The following is a 22,246-nucleotide window of genomic DNA, read 5'->3' as shown; positions in this document are numbered from 1 at the left end:
AACATTAAATACGTAAACATGTCAAAAACAGCTAAAATTTTATGAAAAAATCTTCTCAATTTCTTTTATTTGGTCATGCATAGCCAGTATGGTCTTAAGAATTATTTATTCCCTCATTTAGACTGCTGTCAAAGAGTATGAGTAACTTATTAGAGGGGAAACTGCCCCTAATGTCGACAAAGAAATACACCAGCGCCATCTAGCGTTTGACGACGCTTGGCATATTTTCAAACTTCGTAATCATTTTCTGTCAGGAACTAAGATCGTACACTTAGTGATACAATAGTATTACCAGCTGCACAAATTAAATCAGCTATTTATTTCATTACACTTAAAAAATGTCAAGTGTCGCCGAACGTTCGATGGTGTTGAGGTCATATTCATATGGATCTAAAGACCAAATAACACGCATAATAGTATTGCAATGACGTCATGCATTGTATAAAAGGTTTTTTATACAAACAATACTACTACTGCTAAAACTGCAGCAGCAAGACGCCTAAGGCCAACACAGCTAAGAACGCTCCTCCTCTATCCCAATGTATCCAAAGCCTTCCTCTTTACACCCTCCCAAGAAGTTGCCATTTCTCTTAAATCTTCCCTTATGAAATCCTTCCAGCCCAACCGGGGACGACCTGCCTTTCGTTTGGCCTTAAAAGCCTGGCGGACAAGGACAATCTTCATCAATATTTAATCCTTCATCCGCACAACTTGTCCTAGAGATCTCAACCTTTTGCTCATTATAGCCCTAGAAAGCTGGATTGGACCACACTTTTGTACACCTACTGTTTGAGATGTGGTCAGTAAATCCAGTACACAAATAAATGCGCTGGCAAGTTCTCTGGAAGACGTCTATAGAATGCAGACAATAGTTTTCATTAACATAAAATGTGTTTAGAGGACGACCCCGAAAAAATGCTAAATTTTGGGTCGTCCTCCAGCGAATACATGTAAGATTTTGAATTACAAGATTGATATGTCAGGAGGGGGGGTGGTATTAAAATTTTAGAAATGCCAATATGGGACATGGCCCAAAATCGGTTGGGAACCACTAGTATAAAGCAAAACTTATGCTTTAGCTTAAACTTACAATTTGGTTACGTCAGGATTCGAAGCATCTCTTATTTTCAAGTTATGTTTCAAAATCGGTTAGTAGATGCCACAAATACAGGAGTCTTTATAATGTAACTTATATGCTCATCAATTTACATTACTATATATATATATATATATATATATATATATATATATATATATATATATATATATATATATATATATATATATATATATATATATATATATATATATATATATATATATATGTTTCATGTCTCTACGAAAGACTCTCCCTGTAAACTCCCTGCGAAATGTGCGAATTGTGGTGGTCCGCATGTGTCGTTTAGCCTAAAATGTCAAGTCCTTAAAAAATTGATTTCTGCTGCCAAGTGATGGTTTGCTCAATATCCCTACTCTCTTTAAATATTAATGGAACTAAGGATAAAGCCTCTGTGATCGACGAGTTCATAAATGACTATGATATAGTCTGTTTACAGGAACACCTGCTCTCTTCCACCAGTTCCAGTTTCCTACAACGAAGTACATCACATCAGTTATTTCTTATAAATGCCCGCACAACTTTTAGCAGGCCCTCTGGAGGGCTGGTATGTTTTGCGAAGCGGAGTTTAGGTGGTCTAAATCCCACTTGCTTATGCTCGAACGATCATTTTCTTGCCATCCAGTTAGGCAATACTGTTATTATTAACACTTATTTGCCACAAAATGCACGTGGAATGCTTACTCCTCGTTATGCTCAGCTGTGAAGCAATTCGCTGATTCCGAACTTACATATCTGATTGTTGGTGACTTGAACTGCAATATTTTAGATAACTCGGACAGAACTGACTGCTTGTTAGATTTAGTTCTTGATTATAAAATTGTGCCAAAAGATCAGTCCTATACTTACATTCTATTCTCAAATTATTTCGTGTTTGAAAAACGCTGAGTCTTGTGCTGTCCCTTGTGAACGAGTTAGGTTAGGGAGTCGTCAACCTGTGTGGAATAATGATTCAGGGTTGACGTCGATTGAGAACCGTGCAAAATTATGGTTGCGTAGATGGTCAGAATGCGGAAGGCCTGCTTCTGGTATTGTCTTCAGTATTAAAAATCCCACTAAATCTGCTTATAAGAAATACCTTTGTGCAGTCCGATTTCGGGGTCTTGATTTTCCATCAAACCCAAGTGATTGGAAAAAAGTTTTAAATTCTAGTAAAATTATTAGTGATGGTCCTTGCAATTATATTTCTAAGTCAGCTCGGGAATCGCATTATGCTGCTATTTTTTCCCGGATTAATTATGCAGTTCATTCCCGTTTTTCAGCTGTTTTAAAACGTATGCTACCGTCTGCTCTATCTCAGCAGGATATATTACCCATATCCTATGATTCAATTTACCTGGCTATTAAAATTCTTACTTTTACAACTACTACTTTTACATTTACAATTTTTACATTTTACAACTACTTTTTACATTTACAACTACTTTTTCAAATGTGTTTGTGTTGTTCTGTCGTGCCGGACAGTTTCTTGTGTGGCACAGTTACTTCTATTTTAAAAAGGGGAAAAGATCCATTTTCATGTTCATCTTATCGTCCTATCACTGTTTCTTGTACCTTAAGCAAAGTCCTTGAGTATTTACTTCTCCCTTCTATAACAGATAATATAAATTTTGGAGTTGACCAGTTTGGTTTTCAGCCTGGTTTGGGATGTCAGCATGCCCATAAAGTTCTTTCTACTCTGCTTTCTGATGCTTCCGGGAAGGGCGATGATCTTTATTTTTGTTCTTTAGATCTATCTAAGGCTTTTGATTCTGTAGTTCACTCCCAAGCCTTGTTTTCTTTGATTAAGTGTGGAGTGAATGTTTCTATTGTTTCTTTATTAAAATTTTGGTATGGTCATTCTTTCCTTCATATTAAATCTTATCCTTCTATTTTAAAGATCTCCGTAAGACAAGGTGGAGTTTTATCTCCATCAATTTACGAAATCTGTATTGCTGATATTTTGAATAGTCTTCCAACAACTTACCTTTTAGGTAGTTCAAATGTCTCATATCTTGCTTATGCAGACGATATTCTTCTCATTAGTAGAACTAAATCTGGGCTTTCGGCTTCTGTTCGTTCTGTCTCTACTGCTTTCTCGAATGTATTGCACATAGAATTATTGTATATTAAGATATGCTTTGGAACTCATTTTTGCTCTTTTCTTATTTTTAGAGCTAAGATCTAGAATTACAAGTTTAGAGGCGCTTTTGAAAACTAAGGAGTATGAAATCGGGAACAAATTAAAGGCTGAATTGGCGACCAGACGCTCCATAGAATCCAACTTGAAGGAGACGAAACTACTTGCAGACACTGCAATGAACTCCAGGGACAAGCTCGCAACGCATGTCGTTGAAGTTCATGTGAGTTGATATCAGATAGGATGGTTTTTTGTGTATACCCTTTTTTCAGCTTTTCTGTTACTAATTTTTCTCTCTCTGTGTTTCTGTTTATTTTGAGATTCCATAACTAATATTAGGGACAAGATTAACACTCTACTCAATGCCTTTTTTATGCACTTACCAAATATAGTAATTGTTTTACTTTCAGTACTGGCCTTTGGGTTTTATGGGTCTCAACGTGAGTCTAATGGGTTTCAACGTGAGTTTTGTCACAGAGCAGTGTACTTTAAATTTAGTTATTTCCTTTTTTTAACCCGATTGAACCTTGAACCTTGAACCAACCTTGCTCTGAAACAAGGCATTTTTCGATAATCCTACAGCTGTAACTCACACAAAAAGGACGGAATACTGATGTCACTGGATTCATTAGTCTCAAGGCTGTCCATTCACAGAGAACTCCGTAATTATCTGAACGTTTTCTTGAAGAATATTCCAAATCGGCTTAAAAAATTGGAGAAAATTATCATTTTTCAAAGATTTTTAACCAGTTTTCCAAGTGTTTTTAATCTGAAAAACACCAAATACTAAAAATGTAATTCGGCGGAAAGATAGAGTTAAATATCAGCTAGGGAATGGTATCAAAACCGTCTTATTTTTTTACGTATGAAAACCGTAGGTAAGCATAAAAATAAAATACTTAGTTATAAATAACATAGTTAGCAAACATAGTACAGCATAGTATAGCGGTATAAACATATTATAAGCAATATAAACATATAATATATATATATATATATATATATATATATATATATATATATATATATATATATATATATATATATATATATATATATATATATATATATATATATATATATAAATTGCTTTAAGACTACTGTTAACTTGAGATGTTACAGCTTGGATATGATTTTTGAGTTATTAGAATTTGTTTTATACAATACTTATATAAGATTTGGTGGTGATTTGTACAAGCAAATCGTGGGAATTCCCATGGGGGGGAATGCCAGCCCATTTATAGCTGACTTGTTTTTAAGTCAACTAGAATATAAATATATGACGGATAAGAATAATCCAAATGATTTTAAACATGTTTTGTCAAATAATAAAAGATATTTAGATGATATTTTGGTCTTAAATTGTAAGGATTTCATTGATATTTCTAAAAATATATATCTATCAGAGCTTACTCTTGAACCTAGTCATGGCGCTGGTCATGAAGATCATTTCTTAGATTTAAATATTAATATTTCTGATAATACTAAATTAAGTTTTAAATGTATAATAAAACGGATGATTTTGATTTTGAAGTGATTAGTTTCCCATTCCCTGAAAGTTATATACACTCAAATATCACATATTCGTCATTTTTCTCACAGTTACTTCGTTATGCAAGGATTTGTAGTAATTATATTGAATTTAAAAATAGATGTAAAATCTTAAGCCAAAAATTGATATTAAGAGGTTTTTCTGCAAATAAATTAACTTGGCAATTTAAAAAATTTAGTTCTCATTATAACGAACTTTTAAATAAATACCAAAAGAATTATCTGGAAATACTTAAAGAAATTTTCGGCTAATTTCGGAGGTTCGCAAAATGATGGTGCAGCGCCATTTATTTTGAATTGTGTTTCTAATAGAGCGGTTTTTTTTTTTAAATAGCCACATGGTAAAGATGAATTCTATAATTGTTTGGTTCATTCAGGTTTTTTGCAAAGTGTTATTATTTGTGATTTGGTAAAATTTATCATATTTAGTTTACCTATTGTTGCTAAAAAGAGGAATATATTGACAGGATAAGCTTGTTTTGGTGTTACTTGGTTGTTCTACATTTGCTGGGGTTTTTTTCATAGGCATGTATTTTGGGGGTGATACCTGACACGGGGATGCCATGGATATTCTGTGGTAGGCACAACACTTGACTGGGTAGAGAATTTAAAATGCCGAAACCCTATAGGCAAGTGTATTCTCCTGATGAGCCCTTGTGTTGGGTTGTTGCCTCTGAATTATTTGTCTTTATTGTTTCTATTGTTTGGTAAATGACGACTTATACTTATTGACGACATGACTGCCTGTCCATGGATTATTCTTTATGGTTGATTGTGTATGGCTATGCTGTTTGACCTATGTGATTGTATCGATGAGTAGGGTTAAGGCCTCATTCAAGTGCTGATCTATATTAATCACTAATTTAGGAAAACAGTCTTCCTTTTCTCCTTCTGTCTCCCTTTTTTTCTTTTTTTTTATGTGTGTTTGTGCTGTTGCATTGGTGATTTCTCTTTTCATATATATATATATATATATATATATATATATATATATATATATATATATATATATATATATATATATATATATATATATATATATATATATATATATATATATATATATATATATATATATATATATATATATATATATATATATATATATATATATATATATATATATATATATATATATATATATATATATATATATATACTAAAAATTACGCATGGAACATAATTTTTAGTAAAAACATTACGCATGGAACATAGAATATTACGTGGGGATATGCCGTTAGGCTTGTGTACTGCTTTTTTTTAGACTGTATGTATATTTGCGTTTAAATAAAAATGTTATAATTCTGAACAGTAAAAATTCTTAGTTTATATTATGTAGAATGATTTTATTATCATATCCATTTTCAATGTTATTCAAATTCATAAATAATTTCTAAATAACGTTCGATATCCAACAGGTCTGAAATTCTATTACAATCAGAATCACGTCTTATAGCTTTAACGTTCACAAAGAAAATAATGTACCATCGAATATGGTTCAAAGTGGTGGTACCTGAAGATTTATTAATTACTAAGTTGTTTGAATTTGATTGTTTTTAATAATCAATGTCTGTTGATTTAATTCGAAAGATTCTATTTATAATCTTTTGATATGTCTTTAACCACTTCTTCTTGACCCATTTCTTGTGCCAAGAAAAAAATTTCTTCTGTCCTCCTGCTTTCTTCTTCAATGGTGTTTTCTCAAGGTCAGAATTGACTGTTGCGAGCCATGTTTCCTTCTGTATGGTGTTTGGCGCAAGGTTGAAATCGATTGTTGCGAGCCAGATTTTCTTCTGTCCTGTTGCTTTCTTCTTCCATGAAGGTAAGCTCAAGGTCAGAATCGGCTGCTTTAGGTCAGAAATGTCTTCTTCGATGGTGGTAGGCTCAAGGCTGGAATTGACTGCTGTGAGCTATGTTTTCTTCTGCCCCCTTTCTTCTCCCATGGTGGTAAGATCAAGGTCAGAATTGACTGCTGTAAGCCATGTTTTCTTCTGTCCTCATTCTTTCTTCTTCTATAGTGGTAGGCTTAATGTGGGAATCGACTGATGTGAGCCATATTTTATTCTGTCTTCTTGCCTTCCTCTTCATGGTGGTAGAATCAAGGTCGACATTGACTGCTCTAAGCCGTGTTTTCTTCTTTTTTTCCCTGCTTTCTTCTTCTATGGTGGTAGGCTCAAGGTCAGAGTCGACTGCTTTGAGCCATGTTTTCTTCTGTCCTCCTGCTTTCTTCTTCCGTGTTGTTAGGCGCAAGATTGGAGTCGACTGCTGTAAGCCATGCTTTCTTCTGTCCTATTCCTTTCTTCTTCCATGGCGGTAGGCTCGAGGTTGGAATTGACTGGTGTGAGGTATGTTTTCTTGTGTTCTCTAGATTTTTCTTTCATGGTGGTAGTGTCGAGGTCAGAATTGACTGCTGTAAGCCTTGTTTTCTTCTGTCCTCCTGCTTTTAGCCTCTATGGTGGAAGGCTCAAGGTGAGAATCGGCTGTTGTGAGCTATACTTTTTTCTTCTATAAAAATATTTTTTTATTTCTTCTTAAAAAAAAAGCATCACTCATAAATCTTAGCTTTTGCTGTCAACAGGTGCGACTATGCATTGGCTTGGGCATTTCTTTTATTACACGCTTAGCTACTATGTAAATATGGCGATGTTGTAAACATAAATCCACCGAGAAATGAAAAGCACTCTTACCCGTTAAATCGCCCTTCCTGTTTTCCAGCTGCTGCCTCCGTGTTCAAAAACTAGACAGCAACAAATTTGGTGCTTAACTCGAACTTACGGCTAAATTTTCTTACTAATTTTCTTAATTTTAAATTTACTTAATTTTCAAAGCAATAAATGCGGTGCTGCATTAATGTTTGAATGTGTAGTCTAGGTATTACAGGCTCAGGTACTAGATACTGTATTGGTGGTGGAAGGAATTTGAAGCTTTTTTTGCTTATATGCTCTTCTGTTCTCCTCGCTGTGTAGCCAAACCTCTGTAAATTCGATATTCGGTTAGGCCAACTGTGCTTTGAGTGTACTTTGCTCGGTATAAAAATGTAAATACTTACAAAAGTAAAGATACAAAGTGAAAAGTAAAAAGTATGAAGCTATACAGCAAAAAGTATGTCTAACTTTCATGAGTGTGAATTGGTCCTAATATTGACAAAAACTCAACACCATCTTGCGTTTGATGACACTTGGCATTTTATCAGTCTAATAATAAGAACAATGGTACTTCTATGATATAGGGAGGCTGGGGGGAGAGATCGGATTTTGGAAAGTTCGTCCCGGTAGGTATGAGGTATCGTGATGTTTTAGTAAATAATTAGTTTAATGTCTTTTCAGTCTATGTTTGTTGTTGTATTCTTTTCACTTGTTTTGTGTATGTCACCATGGCCCAATTGGGGTTTCGTGTGAATAAATCTATCTATCTATCTATCTGTAGCGCTGACCACTCAACAAGTGAAGTTAGGTTAATCCTAATGAAATATACATAAGTATGATAAAAATATAATACTTTAGAAACAAATTTGTGTTATGTATTTGCACTTTAGGGGGGTGGTGGTAAAGTATAGCTGGTCTGCATGCAAAATGTGTTAGCTTCAATTGTTCTGCATATTATGAAATAATAATTGTTTTCTGATTTCACACTGTCTAAATATCTTACCCCTCCCCCCGCGAATGTGCAAACATATAGCCAAAATTATATATTTACCATTTTATCTCTTGTACATTACGAATACTCTTTGGTACACAGCATGAAGATGAACGAGGATTACTGTATATGTTATCGATCATAAATTAAGCGAAAACGCTTTAAAACCCAATTTTTAGTGAATTTTTGTGAATGTAGTTAATCTTTTGCTTAGTTGCAGAATATATGAATAACGAGGAGAGTTTCAGGAGTAACTTTAGTTGATCACAGCTCTGACAGAAATGATCTAAAACTGATTTCTAATGTAAATGGGTAACAAATGACTGTTTTGGTACTATATTTTACTTATCTGGAATCAAGAATCAATTTATAAATAAAACAAAATAAAAATACAGAGAAACTGGTATACCAAAATGTGAGTTCTTATCGTTAGTTTTTTTTCTTTTGCTTTTTCTTTTTCTTTATATGTTTTTTTTAAATTTATTTTATAGCTTATTTTTTTGTTGATGAAAGCTTCCAAAATGGTTTCCGAATCTAGGGGGGGGGGGTGAAGGTTTCTGAAATGCCTGTATAAATAAATACGTTATATCCTATTGTGAAGGAAGGAAACTTAAAAAACAACTAATTTTGGTAAGAATAACTTTTAGTATTTTCAAAATACCTTTCCATCTTTCAGAGGAAACATTCACTCGAAATCCAGAAAACGCGTGAAGAATGTAATGACAAGATTAAGAAGATTATGAATCAAGTGTACAAAAAACTAAGTCGAAGCTTCCAACCAAATATTCAATACTCTGGGGACAGTATAAAAGTCATCCTGAAGGAGTGTGTCAGAGTAAGTCTGAATTAATTCTCTAAGCTTAAAAATTACGATCATTGCTGAATATCTCACGTATCACATAATCTCTCATTTAATACACTGCTGACAGTATAAAACCCATCCTGAAGGAGTGTGTCAGAGTAAATCTGAATTTAATTGTCTAAGCTTAAAAATTACGATCATTGCTGAATATGTCACGTATCACATAATCTCTCATTTAATACACTGCTGACAGTATAAAACCCATCCTGAAGGAGTGTGTCAGAGTAAATCTGAATTAATTCTCCAAGCTTAAAAATTACGATCATTGCTAAATATGTCACGCATCACATAATCTCTCATTTAATACACTGCTGACAGTATAAAACCCATCCTGAAGGAGTGTGTCAGAGTAAGTCTGAATTAATTCTCTAAACTTAAAAATTACGATCATTGCTGAATATGTCACGTATCACATAATCTCTCATTTAATACACTGCTGACAGTATAAAACCCATCCTGAAGGAGTGTGTCAGAGTAAGTCTGAATTAATTCTCTAAGCTTAAAAATTACGATCATTGCTGAATATGTCACGTATCACATAATCTCTCATTTAATACACTGCTGACAGTATAAAACCCATCCTGAAGGAGTGTGTCAGAGTAAGTCTGAATTAATTCTCTAAGCTTAAAAATTACGATCATTGCTGAATATGTCACGTATCACATAATCTCTCATTTAATACACTGCTGACAGTATAAAACCCATCCTGAAGGAGTGTGTCAGAGTAAGTCTGAATGAATTCTCTAAGCTTAAAATTACGATCATTGCTGAATATGTCACGTATCACATAATCCCTCATTTAATACACTGCTGACAGTATAAAACCCATCCTGAAGGAGTGTGTCAGAGTAAGTCTGAATTAATTCTCTAAACTTAAAAATTACGATCATTGCTGAATATGTCACGTATCACATAATCTCTCATTTAATACACTGCTGACAGTATAAAACCCATCCTGAAGGAGTGTGTCAGAGTAAGTCTGAATTAATTCTCTAAGCTTAAAAATTACGATCATTGCTGAATATGTCACGTATCACATAATCTCTCATTTAATACACTGCTGACAGTATAAAACCCATCCTGAAGGAGTGTGTCAGAGTAAGTCTGAATTAATTCTCTAAGCTTAAAAATTACGATCATTGCTGAATATGTCACGTATCACATAATCTCTCATTTAATACACTGCTGACAGTATAAAACCCATCCTGAAGGAGTGTGTCAGAGTAAGTCTGAATTGATTCTCTAAGCTTAAAATTACGATCATTGCTGAATATGTCACGTATCACATAATCCCTCATTTAATACACTGCTGACAGTATAAAACCCATCATGAAGGAGTGTGCCAAAGTAAGTCTGGATTCATTTTCTAAGTGATAAACTGAATAATTACGATCATTAATATATGACATATCACATAATCTCTCATTTCATACACTGCTGACAGTGTAAAACCCAACCTGAAGTAGTAAGTCAAAGTAAGGTTGAATTCATTCTCTAAGTGACAAGCTGAATAATTGTGATCATTGCTGAATATATAACATATCACATAACCTCTTATTTAATAAACTGCTGACGGTATAAAATACATCCAAAAGGAGTGTGTCAGAGCAAGTCTGAATTCATTCTCTTAGTAACAAGTTGATTAATTACGATAATTACTGAATAAATTAAGTAACCTCTTATTCAAAACTCTACTGACTGCATAAAATCCATCGTGAAGGAGGGTACCACAGTAAGTCTAAATTTAGTTTTAAGCGACAATATATTAAACTGAATAATTAATAATTAATATATTGATGATTAATTAATAATTAATATATACTGAATATTAATTAATAAATATACTGAATAATATGCTCAATTAATTATTATACTGAGTAATTGATATATAAACTGAATATATCACATAATCTCAAATTCGATGCACTCCCAACAGTATAAAACCCATCCTGAAGGAATGTGTCAAAGTAAGTCTGAATTAGTTCTCTAAGTGAAAAGCTGAATAATTACAATCATTGCTGAGTATATCACATATCACTTAATCTCTCATTTAATGCACTGCTCACGGTATAAAACACGTCCAGAAGGAGTGTGTCACAGTAAGTCTGAATTCATTCTCTTAGTAGCAAGTTGAGTAATTGCCATAATTACTGAATATATTAAGTAACCTCTTATTCAAAACTCTACTGACAGCATAAAATCCATCATGAAGGAGGGTATCACAGTAAGTCTGAATTTAGTTTTAAGTGACAAGCTGAATAAAGTCGATTGTTGCTGAAGACGAATAAAGGAAACACGAATTTAGTTGAGAGAAAGGAAAGTGAGTGGAAAGGGAAAGAAAAGTAACTTTAAATCAAGAATTTTTGACTATGATGATTATGTCAAGGACTAGTTAAAATAAACACATGAATCATTACATAGGTTTCATCTTTGATAATTTAATCAAATTTCTCATTTTGCCAGACTAGGTTTAAATTAAGTTAGGACTTACTTTAATATTCTGACTCATATATAGCTTCTAACTGTAGTTTTTGCGTAACAACTCAGCTGTTTTAATAGCCCACCAGTGGGTCACAGTTCCCGAATAATAGGTAGGGGGTACGGATGTTTCCCACTTGTTAAAATAAAGATACGGAAAAGGAATGTTTTCAAATCAATAGATGAGGACAATTTGTTTTTTCTTTTTTAGTGGAAATACCAAAGAAGATGCTGTTCAAAATTTACGGAGGGGGCTGGGTGACGTCAACTCACAAAAACGCAAGGGGGCTAAAATATACTTTTTAAATTTTGATTTGTGGGATCTTTTCTTGTTTTAGTTTTCTGCAAAAAAGACATTTTCAATGAAAATACCAGTTAAAGGGTATTTTTATTTCTAATGGAGAAAATCAATTTTTTTTAGTTAACCAACATCTAACCCCTCCCCCCCCCCCCGAAAGCATCCTCCCTGGAAATTCCATTATGGTGGATATTCACATCTGAATGGTGGACGAACCATTACACACAAATCCTGTTAGTTTTAAGTTGAGTAGATTTCTTAATCAATAAACTCATTAATGAAAAAACAAAAAGATAATGGGTTTAACAGATTGCAGAGGCTACAGCTTGTTATGCTGTGCCTAAAGAATGAAACCGAAAAATAGCAATTAAAATTTTAAAACACCAATGATTAATTCATATTAAGTATTCTAAATATCGTATATATTAAAATTATGCTATTTCTCTCTTCTTATACCCTATAATGGATAAATATATATATATATATATATATATATATATATATATATATATATATATATATATATATATATATATATATATATATATATATATATATATATATATATATATATATATATATATATATATATATATATATATATATATATATGTATGTATATATATATATATATATATATATATGGGTCGAGCTTTAAAAAAAAATTCGATTGTTTTAAAAAAGAATTATTTTTTTTAATCAGGCCCACTAGACTGTAAGATAAATATAGTATTGTAGATATATTATATTATTTATTTAAATATGTATATGGTAGTGGAAAGAAGACGTAATGGAAATTCAGAGAAAATACAAATATGCATAAAACATTTTTGTCTGATTATTCTATCTTATCTAGGCTGTCGGGGAATTTTTTTTTGTCTTGTTACTATATTATAATAGTAAGTCACGCTCCATCTACAAACGAAACCAGTTAAGAAATAAACTTTTTTTTTATTACTTGTTACTATAATAAAATAGTTAGTCAACCTTCGTCTACAATCAAACCCAGTTGAGAAATAAACAATAAAATGGATTCTGATAAAGGAAAAGGTGGTTCATTGTTTTGATTTTAGCCATTTAGTTTCCCGTTTCATTACCACATTGGCTCAGTGCCAAAGCTTTTATGCCATGGTTAAACATGTGTAAAAAATATTCTTTTTTAACTCGTTTTGAAAATAGGTTCAAAGGTAGAAAACGTTTTTTTAATCTATGATTATAATTCAAAACAATCATCTAGTTAAAAAGATGTAGTTACGTAAAGCCCAATTCATTTGCGTCTATAAGTCTATTTGCGTCTATAAAAATCTATAAGTGAAGAATCTATGAATATAAGTGAAAAAATTCTCGAGAAAAAAAAAACGTTTGCTGCTTTGTTGTCCATTTTAAAATGGACAAATTTGCGAGCATAATCATCGATTTTATAGTCTATTTGAAAGTATAATTTTTTATTGTTAAGAAAGAATTATTGATTTTTATAATAATTATAATAACATTCGTTATAATAATTATTGATTATATTTTCTGTAGTAGCTATATTTTCTGTCCAAGCCAAATTCAATGGAATGGGATTATGAACATGTAATAATATAAAAAAAAATTAAAACACATTAATGTATAACATAATATATATTATATAATTACACATTAAATATAATTTTAGCCTAAAGTAACCTATTTTGATACTTTGTATGCAAGCTAAACGTGATATATATATATATATATATATATATATATATATATATATATATATATATATATATATATATATATATATATATATATATATATGTATATGTATATATATATATATATATATATATATATATATATATATATATATATATATATATATATATATATATATATATATATATGTATATCACGTTTATCACATTTTGTTTATCTATTGTTGCTAAAAAGAGGAATATATTAACAGGATAAGTTTGTTTTGGTGTTACTTGGTTGTTCTACATTTGCTGGGTTTTTTTTTCATAGGCATGTATTTTGGGGGTGATACCTGACACGGAGATGCCATGGATATTCTGTGGTAGGCACAACACTTGACTGGGTAGAGAATTTAAAGTGCAAGTGTATTCCTCCTGATGAGCCCTTGTGTTGGGTTGTTGCCTCTGAATTATTTGTCTTTATTGTTTCTATTGTTTGCTAAATGACGACTTATACTTATTGACGACATGACTGCCTGTCCATGGATTATTCTTTATGGTTGATTGTGTATGGCTATGCTTTTTGACCTATGTGGTTGTATGGATGAGTAGGGTTAAGGCCTCATTCAAGTGCTGGTCTATATTAATCACTAATTTAAGAAAACAGTTTTCCCTTTCTCCTTCTAGCTCCTTTCTTTCTTTTTTTTTTAATGTGTTTGTGCTGTTGCATTGATGATTTCTCTTTTCGTTATATATTATATATATTATATATATAAATATATATATATATATATATATATATATATATATATATATATATATATATATATATATATATATATATATATATATATATATATATATATATATATTTATATATATAATTGTGTATATAGTAAATCATCAAAAAAAATAACTAGTTTTTTATGCAGGGAAATAAAACTTTACTTTTTTGCTATTTTGTATCTTTTTTGTTACGATTTTATTAAGATTAACAGTTTTTTTTTAATTTAGGTTGTGTTAAGATTGCGTAAAAATTTAAGCTGTGTTAAATTCAAATTAGTTTTAATACGATCTATATTAAGATTTAAGTCTTTTATTAAGATTTTATTAACAATAAGAGTTAATATTAAGATTCAGTCCTTTAATATTAAGCATTTTGTTAAGATTAAGTCTTATGAAAAAGAAATGATCCACTTAGTTTGATGCAATTTATGCTAAGATTTGAGTTTTTTTTTTTTCTTTTATTAAGATTTTATTAAGATAAGAAGAAATTATTCACTTAGTTTTTGTAAGATTTGCATTAAGACTCAAGTCCCTTTTTCTTATTGAGGCTTTTTAATACTCAAACTTTTATGTGCCCTTATGAAAAACAAATAATCATAAGGTTCAGTTTTTTTTGGTCTTATGAAAAAGAAATTATATACTTAGTTTTGTTGAGATTTATTTCAAAATTTGAGTTTTCAATTTATCATTTTATTAATATTAATAGTTGTTCTTTTTTTATTTGAGTGATCTTATGAAAAAGAAATGATTCACTGAAATGCTTTAAGATTTCTATTAACATTTAAGAATTCTTTTATTAAGATTTATAGTTATTATTAAGAATAAGTCTTTCAATATTACGCATTTTGTAAATGTTAAGATTAAGTCTTACCAAAAAGAAATGATTCACTTAATTTGTTGAAATTAATATTGAAATCTGAGTCTTTTTAGATCAAAATCTGAGTTATGTTTTTTTAAGATTTAAGTTTTTCTGTGATATTATGAAAAAGTATAATGAGTTGGTTAGTTTTAATAAGGTTTACGTAAAGACCTAATTTTTTATTATTATTAAGATTTTATTAAAATTAAGAGTTAAGATTTTCCAAGATTTAAGTTTTTGTATGATCTCATGAAAAAAGTGATTCATTTAGTTGTGTTAAGATTTATATTAAGATTGAAGAATTTTTTAATAAGATTTTATCTTATTATTATTTATCTTATGTCTCTCAATGTTAAGCATTTTGCTAATACTAAGATTAAGTCTTATGAAAAGAAATGATCCGCTTAGTTTGTTGAAATTCATATTAAATCTCAGCCCCTTTACGTCAAAATCTAAGTTAATGTTTTTCAAAAATTTAAGCTTTTTTTTGATATTGTGAAAAAAAAATGATCTGCTTAGTTTTAATACGATTTATAATAAGACCTAATTTTTATTATTCTTTAGATTTTGTTGAAATTAAGAGTTAAGGTTTTCCAAGATTTAAGTTTTTATATGATATTATGAAAAAGAAATGATTCACTTAGTTGTTCTAAGATTTATTTATTTTTAATAAGGTTTCGTTAAAATTTAGAGTTATTATTAAGATTAAGTCTTATGAAAAATAAATGATCCACTTAGTTTATTGGAATTCATATTAATATTTCTGTCTGTTTTTACATCAAAGCTTGAGGTAAGGTTTTTTAAGATTTAAGTTTTTCTTTGATATTATGAAAAACGTAAATGAACTGCTTAGTTTTAATAAGATTTATATCAAGACCAATTTGTTTATTATTGTTAAGATTTTATTAAATTTAATAGTTAAGGTTTTCCAATATATAAGTTTTAGTATGATCTAATGACAACGAAATGATTCACTTAGTTGTGTTAAGATTTATACTAAGACTTAGAAATTTTTTAAGTAAGATTTTATTAAGATTTAGAGTTAGTATTAAGATTAAGTCTAAGGAAAAAGAAATGATCCACTTAGTTTTTTGAAATTTATGTGGAAATCTGGGTCTTTTATATCAAAATCTGAGTTAAAAGAAATGATTATTCACCTAGTTATGTTAAGATTTATATTTTGGTTCAAGTATTTTTTTTAAGATTTTATTAAGATGAATAATTATGATTTTATTAAATTAATAGTTATTCGTTTTTAAATTTGAGTGTATGTGTGATTTTGTGGAAAAAAATGATTCACTTAGTTGTGTTTAGGTTTATATTTAGATATTTTTAAGATTGTATTAAGATTTACAGTTTTTAATAAGATGAAGTCTTTCAACATTAAGCAACGTGTTAATATTAAGATTAAGTCTTATGAAAAGGAAATGATCCACTTAGTTTGTTGAAGTTCACATTAAAATCCGAGTTTTTTTACATCAAAACCAGAGTTGAGGTTTTTTTTTTAAGATTTAAGTTTTTCTAAGATTAAGATTAGTTTTTAAATTAAGATTTAATTAAATTAAGATTAAGTTTTTTTTTTTGATATTATGAAAAAGTGAACTACTTTGTTTTGACAAAATTTACGTTAAGACCTAACTTTTCTTTATTATTAAGATTTTATTAAAATTAACAGTTAAGTTTTTTTATTAAGACTTAATTAATATTTAGAATTATTATTAAGAGTAAGTTTTTCTTTTTCATAATCATTTCCTTTTCATAAGATCACTTATACACTCAAGTTAAAAAAATAAATTCCTATTAACCTTAATAACTTAGTAATCAAAAAAGTTCAAATCTTGACATAAATCTCAACAAAACTAAGTGGATCATTTTTTTTCATAAGATCATATAAAAACTTGAATTTTAGAAATCTTTAACTCTTAATTTGATAAGATTTAATAATAAATAAAATTAGGTCTTAATATAAATCTTGTTAAAACTAAGTCTTTCAGTATTAAGCATTTGTTAATATTAATATTAAGTCTTATGAAAAAGAAACGATCCCCTTAGTTAGCTGAAATCTATATTAAGATTTAATCGTTTTTTATGAAGATTTTTAGTAAAATTAACAATAAAGTTTTTTAAGGTTTTTATGTGATCTTCTGAAAAAGAAATGATTCGTTTAGTTTTGATAAGATTTATATTAGGAGTCAAGTTTTCTTTGTCTTAATGAAATTTTACTAAAATCAAAAGTTAAGGTTTTTAAAATTTAAACTTTTATTATATCTTATGAAAAAGAAATTATCCATTTGGTTTTGTTAGTAATTATAAAATACTGTTTTCTTATTAAGAATAAGATTTAAGTTTTATTTGAAAAAGAAAGCATCCACTTTGCTTTGGTAAGATTTATATTAAGATTTGAGTTTTTGTTGTTAAGATTTTATTAACGCTAAGAGTAAAGGTTTCTAAGATGGAGGTTTTCATGATATGTTATAAAAAAGAAATGACCCGATTGGTTTTGTTAGGATTCAACTTTTTATTAAGATTTGAGTTTTTTAAAGATTTAAGTTTGCATGTGATCTGATGAAAAAGAAATGATTCAGTTAATTTTGATAAGATTTAAATGAAGACATTTTTTCTATTATTGAGATTTTATTATGTTTAAAAGTTTTTAAGAGTTAAATTTTTGTGATTCTATGAGATAGAAATGATTAAATAGTTTTAAGATTTAATTTTTTACTATTAAGACGTATGATTTTTGCTCAATTTTTTGTTTTTCTTTCAAACAGTCTTCACTGATTCTCCGTACTCCATTCTCTTTAAATCCCACTCCATGAATTGCACTCTCTTTCCCTGATCCTCTTGATTTATTACAACCCCCCTCCCGTCACCCTTCTGAAAGCTGCTGTTTACGTTAGGTGGCCTAAAAAATAGGAAATAATTTTTAAGAAACAAATAGATGAGAGAGCATGGAATGTAATATAAACACCTTTAATGTGGTGACTTTGGCAAGGTATTCACTAAAAATACAATCATTTGTCACTTGTAAACAGTTCTTAGATTTAAATCGCTGTCGCTAAACATTGATTTCAGTGATTCATGAGTTTCTTTGGTGCTTTTTATAACTTGAAATATAATTTAATTTTCACGTGTTATGCCACAAATATAGCGAAATCAACTTGAATGGGCATTGACCTTGGACGTGGACTTTCAAGTCCTACCTTGTTATGCACTGACGCCACCTGTATGTGAGATGAGGTTATCAAAAAAATTCAATCAGATAACAATAAAATCAGGAGTTACTGCTGTCGATAATTCATTCGCCCTATTTTTTATGAAATCTTGTACTTACCCTTAATTGTTATTTACTTTGCTCTAACGTGACTTGTAGCGTAGTTTTTTTGTTTTGGGGTTCTTTTGTCTGTGAAGTAAGCAATTCTTCCATTTTTCTTTTCATATTTGCATGAAGTCATTTTAACTTTTAAAAGAAAAGTTGGATTGACCGATAGATATAAATTTAAGGAATACGTCAAATACCTGGTTTTTCTGTGTGTGTAATTCATAATTTTTAGGAAGGTGCTTTAGCTTTTTAAAAGAAAAATCGATTTGACCAATCGATATGAATTATAGGAGTATGTAAAATATAAAAGAAAAAAAATATGTATCATTTATCACTTGTAAACAGGTCTTAGATTTAAATCGCTTCCGCTAAGCATTAGTTTCAGTGATATGAGTTTCTTTGGTGCTTTTTGCAACTTGAAATATAATTCAATTTTCACGTGTTATGCCACAAATATGGCGAAATCAACTTGAATGGACATTGACGTCTTGATCCATGATTTTTGGGGTGGATAATTGTTTGTTTTATGGAGGGGGGGATTAAAAAACATAACAAATTTGTTTATATGCATTTTTTTCTTGTTTTTACGAGTTGGACAAAAGTAAAACAGTTCAAAAATAGGGATGATACCTTTTTATTGACAGTGAATAGATATAAAATTATTTAACTGGATATTTCGAACACATATACAGTGTTCATCATCAGCAGTAAAACTAAAAGACATGAATAAAAATAATCATGGAAAGGCAGTGTGGTCTTCGAAGTTATCTGAGTTGGACAAACATTTCTGAGTCGGGGGAGGTGGTCAAACCCCCGAATCTTCTCCCGCCTGGATGCAGCGGCCTTGATCGGCGATATCACACTTAAAGGCTTTAAGTGATTTAACTATTTGTAGAATTTCTTGTATAAAGATTTTTAAAACCAAACAAATATGGAATGTCCTGTTTATTTCGAAACTATTAAACTAGTTGGCTATTCTTTTTGCTCATACACTGTCTTATGTTTATCAAAGCATGATCCATCAACAGCTGGAGTTGTACGACCTAAAATCCATAGTTTAAATGAAAGCGTAAATAATATGTCTAACTTAAATCAAGTTTTAAGTTTTAATCATTTTTAAGAAGCATTTTGACTAAAAAAATATTTCTTGTAGTGATCATTACATATAAAATAGATGGTGCCACACTCAAAAGCCTTGATCTTTCAATTATACCTTAATCTTTTAATGTTCTATATTTTCAGGAAGTCACTTTAACTTACGTAGATACCGGAGAGAAAAGTTGTTCGAGCAGTAGTGATATTAGCCATGCACCGAAGAAGGAGACCAAGATATTACCGGGTACTTCAACCTCAGAACTAAAAGCGAATGAATTTAAAAGCGCCATTCCCGAGCCTACAAAAACTATTAACAATCATCAAGATGCTAAGAGGTCTACTGAAGGGTTATCGAAGATTATATCTCAACCCGTTGTATCAGGGTTGAGTGAGTCCAGTAGTAGCTATATAGGCTCATCAAAAAATGAAGCCAATGAATTGCCCAGTTCATACGCCTTGACAACAAATGTAGGTGGACCTAAAACCGCAACTCCTGACCCTAAAAGAACTGTAAGTACCCACCAAGGATTAAGGAAATCGACTGAAAGGTCATCGAAAGTTATTGCTCAACCCATTATATCAGAGGCTTACGGTAGCGATCCTGAGGTAGTTGAGGAAGAAAGTTATGATATCCCGCCAGTGAAACGTAATGATGGTAGTGAACCTATATCCCCTCCTACACAACAGTCGATGTTTGGTGATGGCCTAAGCCATGTAAGAACGCCAGAAATTCTCCCAGAGCCCTCTTTACCAGTAGTAGTGAAGAAACCGCTAGAACGATACAGTGGCTCACCAGTTCTTCATAAGAAAGACATAGTTTCTGAAACATCCCCAGATATTTCAGCAGTTTCCCCAACAGTAGAAAAGAATACGGAACAAACGGTTGTTGTTCATAGTCCCATAGCTCCCGATGATTCTTCATCCGTTGATAAAAGTACGGAACTAAGGGAAGCTATTAACGTAAAAATTGCTGAAGGTGTTCGAGAGTATACTCCAGAGCCTCCACCGCCACCTGAATTCGTTATCGACTCTGATAGTGAATCTGATTGGCTTGAATAGATGGTGCTGTATGTTCTTTGGCATGATTGAAAGACAGTCTAAAGAAGCCAGATATCTAATGTAATTAACCTGCGTTTTTTTTCAAATTCTTTTTCTGTGGTCTTTCCTTCTCCAAACAAGTCTGTCCTCCTCCTTTTCCTTCCTCCTCGTGGCTCATATGCAAGATGACATAGCTGTAGAAACCAGGCGCATATTCTTAGTAAAGTTTATTTGAGAGGAGATGGTACGAAATATTGAGGCCGATTAACTTTTTTCGACTAGTAACCCCTGATAAAAAAGCAAAAAAAATTATTGTAATTGAATAAAGTACTGTTAAAACAACAAACAAGGTAATGTAAATTAGTAGAATAACATGTTCTGGAACAAAGACTCTTTCAGGGGTGCCAATTAGGGGGAGGGCAATTGCCCACCCCTAGACTTTGAAAAGCGTCTTCTCATTTCTATTTCATAGAATTATTTCATTTCTATATTAGAAATATATAGGTACGAAATATTGAGGCTGATTAACTTTTTTCGACTAGTAACCCATGATAAAAAAGCAAAAAAAAGCAAAAAAATTATTATAATCGATTAAAGTATTGTTAAAACAACAAACAAGGTAATGTAAATTAGTAGAATCACATGTTCTGGAACAGAGACTCTTTCAGAGGTGCCAATTAGGGGGGCAGGGGGGAGGGCTATTTTCTAATTTAGCATGGCTAACTGGTCCTTTTTGGCCCCCCCCCCACCCTACTGTCTTTGCTCCTCCCCTAAAATTCCGTGTATCGGCGCCACTGCTTTCTTTTATTATTTGAAGGAGTAAATCTACCATGTTTCCTTAGAATTAAAATCAAGAGGTGTCATGGTATAATTGACCTGATATTGAATGACTCATTTAAGGATGATTTATAATCGTATGAGTTAATATTGTTGTTGTTGTTGTTTTGTTTTTGGGGGGAGGTCGGGGTACTCTTACTACCCCGTTCTTGAATACGTTTCTGGTAGGAACTTTCCATTCTATAGCAGCCTATATATTTATAATTAATGCGAGCCTATTTAATAATATAATTATAATGCGAGGGTCACTTTACTTGCACTTAGAAGTTTTAAGGTATTTTTTGTCCAGTGTTGGGCGTTTATTGTCTTATTGTTTTTAATAAGAAATTGGCTTTAAAATGCTTTAGGTCTTTAATATGCTGATTTAATAGTTGGTACCCTTAAATTTATTCACTGAATATATACCAAATAATAAAGAAAAAGTATTGTAGTAGGCGAGTTGATAATAGCCATAAGAGTGCGGAATCAATCAATTTTGATAATTAGGCTTCAACGACTGGTTTAGTTCCTGCAAACTGCTTCAATTAGATGAAATGAACCTTTTTTTGGTGAAATAAAACAAGACGCATGTGGAGCTAGTGTTG

At 30.8% G+C, this 22,246-nt stretch overlaps 1 protein-coding gene across 1 annotated transcript in view; it reads left to right on the top strand.

The window, feature by feature from the left end:
• Window positions 1-22,236, top strand: part of LOC136037300 (uncharacterized) — a 33,269-nt gene extending 11,033 nt beyond the window's left edge. The window contains exons 3-5 of the mRNA XM_065719947.1: window positions 3,272-3,459; window positions 9,100-9,258; window positions 19,935-22,236. Of these exons, the coding sequence (XP_065576019.1) occupies window positions 3,272-3,459; window positions 9,100-9,258; window positions 19,935-20,846 (1,259 nt within the window). The 3' untranslated portion in view covers window positions 20,847-22,236. The remainder of the gene's footprint in view (window positions 1-3,271; window positions 3,460-9,099; window positions 9,259-19,934) is intronic.
• Window positions 22,237-22,246: the final 10 nt, after the last annotated feature.

This window comes from Artemia franciscana, chromosome 16, assembly GCF_032884065.1.
Source record: "Artemia franciscana chromosome 16, ASM3288406v1, whole genome shotgun sequence".
In the NCBI taxonomy this organism is placed as follows: Eukaryota; Metazoa; Arthropoda; class Branchiopoda; order Anostraca; family Artemiidae; genus Artemia; species Artemia franciscana.
The sequence above is the reverse complement of the archived record's forward strand: the minus strand, read 5'-3'. Positions and strand labels throughout refer to the sequence as shown.